Source organism: Setaria viridis, chromosome 5 (genome assembly GCF_005286985.2).
Source record: "Setaria viridis chromosome 5, Setaria_viridis_v4.0, whole genome shotgun sequence".
NCBI classification, from domain to species: domain Eukaryota; kingdom Viridiplantae; phylum Streptophyta; class Magnoliopsida; order Poales; family Poaceae; genus Setaria; species Setaria viridis.
Window position 1 is genome coordinate 45167602 of NC_048267.2, and position 9426 is coordinate 45177027.

A 9426-nucleotide genomic window follows, 5' to 3' on the forward strand; every position below is an offset into this window, starting at 1 on the left:
AAGTTGTGGATGTCACTGCTCTCACTCTCCATGGACGCCTGAGGATATGTGGTTCCTGAAGCCTTCTGTTCCCGATGCACAGCTATCCTAACACTAACTGGCCATCTCAGAAGAAAAGAAGCTGCCGACTACATTCAGAATCTGGATGGTATAAGTAAGAAGAGCCACACTTCGCCCCACATTTGACCGTATCGTGTAGTACAGAAATCGCCTCGACGTTCGTATTCATTCCTAGAAATATCAAAAGATATCTTATAGGGGAACTGATTAGAGTAGGTGAACGGAAAAATTCGTTAGTGCTTGACATATTTCTCGTTCAATACAGTATCAGAGACACCATGAGCTGATCACATGGACTGCAATTCCAATCCTTACATGCATACTGCTCTCTCATGACAATGCCACCCAACTTGATTGGTTCTACGACAATTCTGAATAGACTCGAGGGCAGAATGACACTGATAAATCATGTATCCAGTCGTAACTACATAGTACCATAGGCTAACATGCAGAGCCATAAAAGAACTCCAAAATCGCACATGGTGTGTGTGCCATGAGCCAATCGAGAGCACGGGGTCATGGTAAGGGCCAGAGGCTCCAACGATAAACACAGGAAAGAGTGCGCAAGGGATCATATATAAGATTAGCTGGAGAAAGAAAAGGATGCATATGTACACAGGTGCTCTGTTTGCCTTGCGCAGTACCAAAACTATCCAGATCTTGCTCAAATGGTTGTTTTTTAATGGAAAAGGCGAAACCTGCCACACAAAAGACACCATTTCGTTAAAAGGCAGGATTGATTCCATTGATGCTGCAAATAAAAATGTTCAAGAAACAACATTACCCTACACTGTTAAAAGTGCTAGCATTACCTGTCAAACTCTAGCTTCTGAGTGACGATACCGTTCAGCAGAAGCTCCGAGTCAAACACTTGGAGACCTGCAACAATTGCACAGAACTTATTCCCTGAGATTGCATGAAATGGAACAAGCAACAGAGATATATTTTGGGAGAGAAAATTCATCACATGTACCACTCTTAATTAATGGCATACAGACACTGTGGTCTTGTTCACAAGAGATGACAAAAGCCCCCTCAAAATTCTTGTTCTTCATTGTAGAGGCTGTGATTCTCTCTGATGGCTGAGGAAATTTAATTAGCACTAAAGCAGATTAGCCAATGAAAATAATGTAACCAAGATGAATTCTAGCATGCATTGAGGTCATACAAAATTATTGTGGCATGTAAAACAGAAACTAATATGATGATATCTTTCCTACTTTGCCTAATGGCTATAGTTGATAAATGAATGCAATGGTGGGTAGACTACCAATCTACAAGGACAATAGGATCAGATGTCCCAATTGCATACCTGACCACGAGCTGCCACTACTAAACTTTTCAGGAGCTCCTTGCTAGGCTTGGCATTTGGTGTGACCAGTACTCTTCTACCCTAAAATGGATTTTGGAAAACTCAGGAAACATTAAGATGGTATAAGTATTCAAAAGGAATGCCATAAAAATATACTGTAAGTTGAAAGCTATCTTGACATAAAATAAAATACAATTGTCCTCCATCACCATTCATTTTTCCATTTCAATTGGATTCTTCACAGCTAAGAAATTAGAGGCAAACCTCAAGCAATGGTTTTTCACAGGCTCTGCCTAGTGAGACAGGCATGCTAAAGCCTAGTTCCTTTTCCTTCTTCATATCCCTCATAATGTATTTCTTTTCATCAATGAAGCACCTTGCTTCTCCACAGCATTGAAGCCATGATGGTGTGACTATAGGTATCCCCATAGCTATTGCTTCCAGCATGTTCCTTGTACGGGCAAACTTTTCAGCAACAAAGTGTGTAGCCTCTCTAATAGTTGTCGCTGCAGGTACTCCAAAGTATATCAGTATCTGCCAACGTCCAAAAAAATTTATAAGATGGAAACCAAACCACCATCAACACACCTCTAAATACTGGTTTCATATGTAAAACTAATATGTTCAGAAACTACCTTCGTTTGCATTTTGATGGTTTCCTTGTCCATGCTTTGGCTGAACAGAACACGGACTTTGGACATATTTCTTCTTCGCCTGCTTGATTGTAAAACTGGAGATGCTTCATTTCTGAACAGACTGGCAAGTTCTCTGGAATTTGGTGATTTCAGAAGGCCTCTCTTCGGTGGTTTCTTTGACATATGTGTCCTAGACTGGGGGCCTGTGCTATTTATCTCTCTCAGTGGTACCCTGCTTGTCAAGCTAGAGTTATGACCTTCTTGTGCAGATGTGGATTGTTTTTCCACTCTGGCATGCTTGTTGAAATCAGGGCCACATGTGCTAACTGGTTTTGCTGTCGATGAGTCTGCTACTTCTGTACTTTTGGATGTAAATGTAGTTGAGCTGCCAACTTTATTGAATTGAACTTTCGAGCTTCTTGAGATAAACATATAGGTCCTCTTCCCTCTAGGGTGGATTACAGCATGAGAACCTAGAATATTTGAATCACTTGCACCAGATCCCTTGGTTCTTTCTGACACCTCATGATTTATGGCTCCTTGAATGCTGCCACAGTCCACATTTCCTTTTGCTTTCCCTGCCATTTGTTTTGGGTTCTTCATGTTTTTTGACTTTCTGGGATGCTTTTTCAAAGAGCTTGAACTTCCAACGATTCGCTTTTGAATTTGCGATTCAACTGAACATATCTTATCAGCTTTGCTTTCTTTTCCCAAATTTGTTCCGAGAATAGAACTTTCAGGATGTGCCTCATCCCTGACAACATAATTGACAGTTGATGCATTGGACAATGCTTCCATGGCTTCAGCTGCCATCTGAGTACATGGCCCAATATCATATGCTTCATATAAATCATCTGTAGAACCAACAGGTTCTGGCTTCTTGAAAGAATCCACGCCTGAGACACCACCAATACAATCTGATATGAACCCAGCCCTGGTACTTGATCCATTGCCACAGTATCTCTGGGAGGCCAAATGCTTCACTTGAGTGTTAGCATGGATCCTTTGTTTTTTCCTGGAAATCATAATGGCTGTGCATTCATCATTATTTGGATTATCAGCCCAGTCAAAAATACCTGACTTTTGGAGAGGGCTATTGTACTCAGCCCTTTGGGCCAGGCACTGAGCCACTTTTGTGCCTAATATAGAAGCTGGCTTTATCCCGCTAATCGGGTCAGTGCTTGTTTTCTGAGAAGTTTCTATATCATCTTCTACTAGCAGTCTTTCCACAGTGTCAATAGCAGTGGCCTGTGATTCATCACCAGGCTCCTGTGAATTAAGGTAATCTAACCTTCCTGGAACTCTTGCACTACTCATTGTACCCAAGCTGTAATGGATAACATAGATAGGCAAGCAGAACCTACAAAATCAAAATGGTGAATAGAGTTACCAACACCAGACAAATCGTGATCTGACTGTCCAATTGTTAACAAAATCTGGACATGATACTGAGTGCTGAAAATATTATCAAACTCAAATGGTTGAGTGATGCATAAACCAAAACTGCATGAATGAAAGAAACACTTTCAAGCTGCAAAAGTATTCAACTGCAGATATTCACACCCACAGAAAATTTCTGATTACAAGAAAGATAAATGACACATATTGTCCTGTCCAGGAGTATGGAGAAATATGGCAACACAGCCAACTGCAAGCAGAGTTTCAAGATAAGTAGTGGTGGCTGCAAACTTTAATGTGGTAGGCAGTAGGAAGGGGTTGAAATGCTGGGATTCAGAGCAGATAGTGTTAATAAAACAACGTGTATCCATATTTGTGTTGTTTCTGAAAAAATGGAATCCAGACAGCTAAAAGCTTTGCCAAGACTTGACTGTGCAACCGCAACACAGTAATCAGTTGTTGCCAGGTAAAAAAAATATTAGACATCAGAACCACAGAGTTTAGATAACAAAACAGCATCTAGTGGTGAATCCTAAAGGACATTGAAGAACGCAACACCTTGATCATCCTATAAATCAGTAATGACGCAGTACTTCATAACAGCATCAATAACAACTACACAGAGTAATCTTATGTCTGAAGATTGAAGCACAAGTAGTGATAGCGACTACGATCTTGTTGAAGCAATCACAAGTACTAACTTCATAAAAGTGTCTGCATGACAATCTCACGCACGTTGCGCTCATCACACAGCAATCGCCGATAAGAGGAATCATATCAAACGCCGGCCGGTTCCGTGTAAACGGGGGAGGGGATTGAGTTCAGGGCTGGAACTTGGAAGTAGGGGATAGGGTGGAGTGCACGGACCACGGAGAGTGGGAAAGGAGTAGGGGTGGAGGTGGAGCAATCCAGAAGGGACAATCAGAGGGTTCGATCAAAATCCCCCACGCACGCGGCAAGGGACGAACGATTCGGCGGCGGCGGCGGCGGCGGAGAACGCGATCAAAATACTAGCAAAAAATCCGCGAAAAATATTGCGGGGAAACGAAGGGATTCTACCTTCGTTCGAGCCTTGGAGGGGAGGCCGGAGTAAGGCCGGAGTTGAATGGTGTCGCGTCTTCGCTTCGGCACTAATCAGCCATTGATAAAGCGAGCAAGGGAGCGAGCGATTCGGGGTTCGATGCGGTGGATTGGTAATGCGAGGAATGGGGGGTAGATGATGAGTGCGCTGCGCCAGGGAGGCGCGCGTTCCAAAGCAAGCGCCGCGGGAGAAGCGTGCTCGGGAAGCCAAAACCGCGCCGCCTCTTCTTCCCTCCCGCTCGTCTTTCTGGAGGGAAGAAATGAATTTGATGGAAATTTTCGGACCCATTTTTTCGGCGAGAGCGCGAAAATACCTTTTTTTTTGTGGGAAAAACAAATTTCACGCGCTCGGCGAAAATAAATTTAGTAAAGTTGAAATTGCTCGTGGATACGACTCTTTCCATCTATGAAAATTAACGAATACGGCCAAGATCGTTGTGAAACAAATTCTCTCCCTGACATTGCTAAATTCCCAGTCTGAGTGAATGGTGCGGGAGAACGATGGTAGAGCACCGTTTGCTAACATAATCTTAAGAGAACTAGTTTGCAACATTCCTTCCTCGCATAAAAGCTTTATCAACTCAAGTACTCAGTGATCTCAAAACCCAAACTAGAGCACAGTGGATAATGCACGCATGTTTCAAAACAAGGCTAACCGGGCACTGGAACAGGGCAGAATACACAATCTCACCAAGAGTTGCATCTAGTCCTAACTCCTACCAGGGTGACAGCATCTAGTTTGTCATAACAGAGTTACATGCATCCAACATCAGGCATGTAGCATCGTTGCGCCGCAGATGCAAGTGAGCACTAGCACCAACCGATCGTCCGAATCTGACAACAACCCACTGTGGTCTGGGAATCTAGGTTGCAGTACCATTAGCAACTTCTTCTCTAGGATTCAGCAACATCCTTGGATCATGCCCACGCATCCATGGGGCTATGGGGACCAGTACATGTGCCGATGAAATCCAAACAGAGGTTCAGGTTTGCAGAGTGTTAAAATATGCTACTCTTTTCGTTTAGCCACAAACAGTTTGCTCATATCTTCAGTAACAACGTTGCTCCTGTGAAGCAGTAACCAAAAAATAAGCATTGCTTAGGGATAGAAAATATATAATGTGAATAATTGGCAAAAAAAAAAACACTCTGGGACTGGGCCCATATGCTTTAGTTCACTGAAAGCATTTTATTGTGGACATGAGGGGCGAGAAAAATACAGAATAAAATTGGTCCCGCATGACACCAAAGAGACAGGAAAAGGGGAAAAATGACTAACCTTCCACGAAGCTGCGGAGGAATTAGAGCGTTCCCTGCAGCACTTCTTACAACTTGGGGTTGTGGTTGCGTCCTTGGAAATTTACTGCGTGAGTCATGAAGCGCAGATCCATTTGATTCTCTCTTCCTTGATGCATTCTCTGTAGGGGGAGCAAAGAGATCTGCAACATCTGGTAGGTCTAATGATGGTGTGGGCAGGGAGACATTACTCGAACTAATGGGTGCTATGTTCCTGGAGCAAAAAGACAAAATCAAGAAGTTAAGAAATTGCCAGTACCATATCAAACCTAGAAAGCATGGCAGGGAGGACTGGTAGTAATGTACTTGCATTTAGCAAATCAGAAAAGTAACAACAATTCAGCATGCATACAACTGATATAAGAAATCTGGATGAAACAAACATACCAGGTGCCAATATGAAGAGGGGGGCAATGAAGTATAACAAGGGAAGTAAATTCAAATGCAATACGGTAAGGAGATGAAATGCAGCAGGGTAGTGACTGCTTTAGATCCAACATCACTTGCAATCTTTTTGCACAATAAAATAGTACCGCACAGGACATCTAATAATCCAACTTGCCCTGCAAGGAATTCCACTTTTTCCCATTTTCCAAAGGCCCATGCAAAGGGAGCATAACAAGCATATAATCTACTAGTGGCTCAGTGCTTAATCCCAACAAATTGGCTGTGTCTTATGTTAGTATAGTTCTTGATTGATTTATATTGGAATGCTAAAGTAGAAAAGCAACATAATCATCATCAAATTATGATAGCATTAAGAGGCAGGGCTCTGCAGAATCCAATTTAGCACCAATAGTGAAGAAATACATTATTTCAGCAGTGGACATGTTCACATACAGTTCTTTCATCACAAACGAAAAGCACCCCACATAAGGTTTGTTGAATTTAAAAGCCATCATTAAACATTCCAAATATTGCAAAATAGACACATCGTTGTGGTTTACGAGATTTCCCTCAACAAGCTTTATCGTTGTAGTTACACTGCTTAGTTTAACTTACCTTTAGTGCCTCTAAGCTTTTGCAAACTGCATACTGATACTTTGATACAAAAAAGAGAGTAAAAGTGGAGGTGTCTACCCTGATTTCTAAAGAGAAGGGCGGAAGCTGTGCTACATATCACTTCTGAAGCATATCCTGATGAATGATGCCCTCATATACAGAACTCTCTTCATAGTTTTGAAGTTGCATAAATAAATCCCAGCAATTAAAGGAGCACATTGCAAAATATGCAAAGCATGCATGCCAATTATCATTTCGAACCGGACCTTCACTAGCACTGATGCAAGATTACAACGGTGAGTCGATAGCCAGTAGCTTCAGGTTTATTTCAGCACACTCAATCAGCCTGCCCCGCGAGCTGGTCACCTGCCAAGCAATCCCCGTTCCCACGAGCGAAACCCTAGAGAGACAAGGCAGAGAGGACTTACTGGCTGGGTGCAGGCGGCGGGGTAGGCTGAGGAGCGGCACCCAACGCGGTCGAAGGAGACGGAGGCCTGGGCTGCGGCCCGATGGAGGAGGCTACGGGTGCAGGGGAGGGCGCCGCGGCGGCGGGAGGCTCGCCGGCGTCTTCCTCATCGGAAGAGGCGTCGTAGGCGACCAGCGACATCGGGTCCGGTCCGGGTCGATTGCGCCACAGGTTTGGGTTCCCTTTAGGTTCGATTGCGACGTGGGCTGTGGGACTAGTGGGCCTGAGAAAGCGAGCTTAATATGGGCCTATCTTTTAGTCAAGTCTCTCAAATACATGGCTAGCTAGGCCCAAGGCCCAATATACTTGAACGGCAAACAACATGCCAAGTATGGCTAACTTTTAAAAAAAAAATCTCACATTTCTGAAACTCTCTGTTCACTCACCGAAAGATCCGACTTTTTTGTATTTTGGCCCTTTTTGCGAAAAAATTTCACAAATAGGCCCCTGCCGAAACCAATTCCGAAAATGGACCCTCGGCTTGGCGCCAGGCTGGCTGGCGCCAAGGTATAACGTCTTGGCGCCAGCCGTCCTGGCGCCAAGGTCCCCACGCCCCGCCTCCGACGTGGCGGGCGCCCGCTGACGTGGCGCCGAGGCTCGGCGCCAGCCATCCTGGCGCCAAGCCCCCTACCATATATACCGCCCCTTCTTCCTGCCCGAGAGTTCATCCTCATTATTCTCCACTCTCTCGGGTAAAAACTCTCCCTACTTCGCCCTAGACTACGAATCGACATTGTAGCTTAGAAAAGTTTCATTTCATCCGTGGATCCTGAAGAGCAAGGTATCCTCTCTCCGTCGTACCTTTTTTTCACATCGATTCGTTATATATTTCTTGCATTTTTGAACTTAGGGTTTTCATGCAAATGTAGGATGCCGAGGCGTGGAAAAGCTAAGAAACTAAGGTAATCTCAACGCCCGTAGTTAAGTTATATACTCATTGTTGTGGATCAAATGAAAATAGTGCAATTGTAGGTTTATTCTTAAGTGCGTTTGATTCATAGAACCAAATAAACAAAATTGTAGTTATGGCGCAAAGAAGACCGGAAATGCGTTCGATCCATTGCCTCTGCCTAGTGGTGTTCCAGTGCCGATGTGCTTTTGCGGCGATCCTTGCAAGGTAGCCAAGTCCGAAGAACATGCCACGTATAGGTAGAGGTATTGGATGTGTTCCAACTTTGCGTTTGAACCTACACTTCGTCAGCGCCGCATTAACATGTTGGTAAGGAAATGTTGTTGTCTTATAATTATTGTCCATAATTTTTTTGTTTTATAACAATTGCATTTGTTGTAGACCCCTCCACCGCTATGTGATTTTGAGCAGTGGATCGACACTGTGATCGATCCTGAAGATAAGGAGTTTTTGGAGTATATGATGCGCTGGGATGCAGAGAGGAAGGAGGTGTACGAGAAGAGGCTCGTAGAGGAGGCTGCGGAAAAGGAGCACAAGGAAGAGGAGGAAAGGAGGCGGGTTGCTGCAAACAGGGAGGAGAGAGAGAAGAAGCTTGAGCGGGCACGCCGAGCGAAAACAGCAGTTGAGGAGAATCCCGATGCCTTAAGGAAGGGAAAGTGGCCTCGTTGCACTCAGTAGCCATATTTAGGTTCTAGTTCTATGGTTTATTTATGAGCAATATTTTCTACTGTGAGACTTTTATTATGTTGTCATGTAATAATGCACTTTAAGTAAGGACACGCAATTTGTAGACGACATATGTTAAATTTGCGATGTAATGCATTTCGAAGTCGTAGTCTACTGAAATATCCGTAGAAAATTAAAATGGTAATTGTTAGCGAAATTTCGGCAGAATTTCCCCTAATTGTTGATGCAATCCATACAAAATTACGAGATGAATAGTGAATATAAATACAAGCATAGAAACATAGAAGCATATGACACAAGCATATGACACATTCATAATAGAATCCACAGTAGTTCAGAATGAAAGTCCTTATACAAAGTTCAGGATGACACAATAGAATGCACAAATAGTTCCGAATGACACAATAGAATCCACAAAGAGTTCAGAATGACACAATAGTCCATATGATACAAAGTTCGCAATCAGAGTCGTCACTGCCTCCTAGTCTTACCCTTACCCTTGTGACCAAGGGCGTCGGTGCCTGGAGTGTAAGGAGAACGTGGACGACGTAGTCTAGTGCCCCCTACAACCTGTGTAGGC

The 9426-nt window shown here is 43.6% G+C and overlaps 2 protein-coding genes across 2 annotated transcripts; both read right to left on the bottom strand.

Moving 5' to 3' along the window:
• Positions 1-273: 273 nt before the first annotated feature.
• LOC117855356 (uncharacterized) lies at positions 274-4933 on the bottom strand. Its single transcript, XM_034737691.2, has 7 exons — positions 4465-4933; positions 2008-3367; positions 1637-1906; positions 1373-1453; positions 1034-1142; positions 873-939; positions 274-758 (listed from the first exon to the last, which is right to left on the bottom strand). The coding sequence occupies exons 2-7, from the start codon at positions 3322-3324 to the stop codon at positions 740-742; spliced, it is 1863 nt and encodes a 620-aa protein (XP_034593582.1). The 5' UTR covers positions 3325-3367; positions 4465-4933; the 3' UTR covers positions 274-739.
• A 145-nt stretch (positions 4934-5078) lies between these two features.
• LOC117854437 (uncharacterized) lies at positions 5079-7421 on the bottom strand. The gene is made up of 3 exons (XM_034736624.2): positions 7212-7421; positions 5765-5995; positions 5079-5552 (listed from the first exon to the last, which is right to left on the bottom strand). The coding sequence occupies exons 1-3, from the start codon at positions 7388-7390 to the stop codon at positions 5495-5497; spliced, it is 468 nt and encodes a 155-aa protein (XP_034592515.1). The 5' UTR covers positions 7391-7421; the 3' UTR covers positions 5079-5494.
• Between the last annotated feature and the right edge of the window lie 2005 nt (positions 7422-9426).

Excerpts from the sequence above, each read along its gene's own strand:
- LOC117855356 (XM_034737691.2), bottom strand. The coding sequence starts at position 3,324 with ATGAGTAGTGCAAGAGTTCCAGGAAGGTTAGATTACCTTAATTCACAG. Across the intron at positions 1,907-2,007 it reads CCATCAAAATGCAAACGAAG|ATACTGATATACTTTGGAGT; the intron begins GTAGTTTCTGAA and ends GGACGTTGGCAG. Across the intron at positions 1,454-1,636 it reads GTGAAAAACCATTGCTTGAG|GGTAGAAGAGTACTGGTCAC; the intron begins GTTTGCCTCTAA and ends AATCCATTTTAG.
- LOC117854437 (XM_034736624.2), bottom strand. The coding sequence starts at position 7,390 with ATGTCGCTGGTCGCCTACGACGCCTCTTCCGATGAGGAAGACGCCGGC. Across the intron at positions 5,996-7,211 it reads CCGCCGCCTGCACCCAGCCA|GAACATAGCACCCATTAGTT; the intron begins GTAAGTCCTCTC and ends TTTTTGCTCCAG. Across the intron at positions 5,553-5,764 it reads CCTCCGCAGCTTCGTGGAAG|GAGCAACGTTGTTACTGAAG; the intron begins GTTAGTCATTTT and ends ACTGCTTCACAG.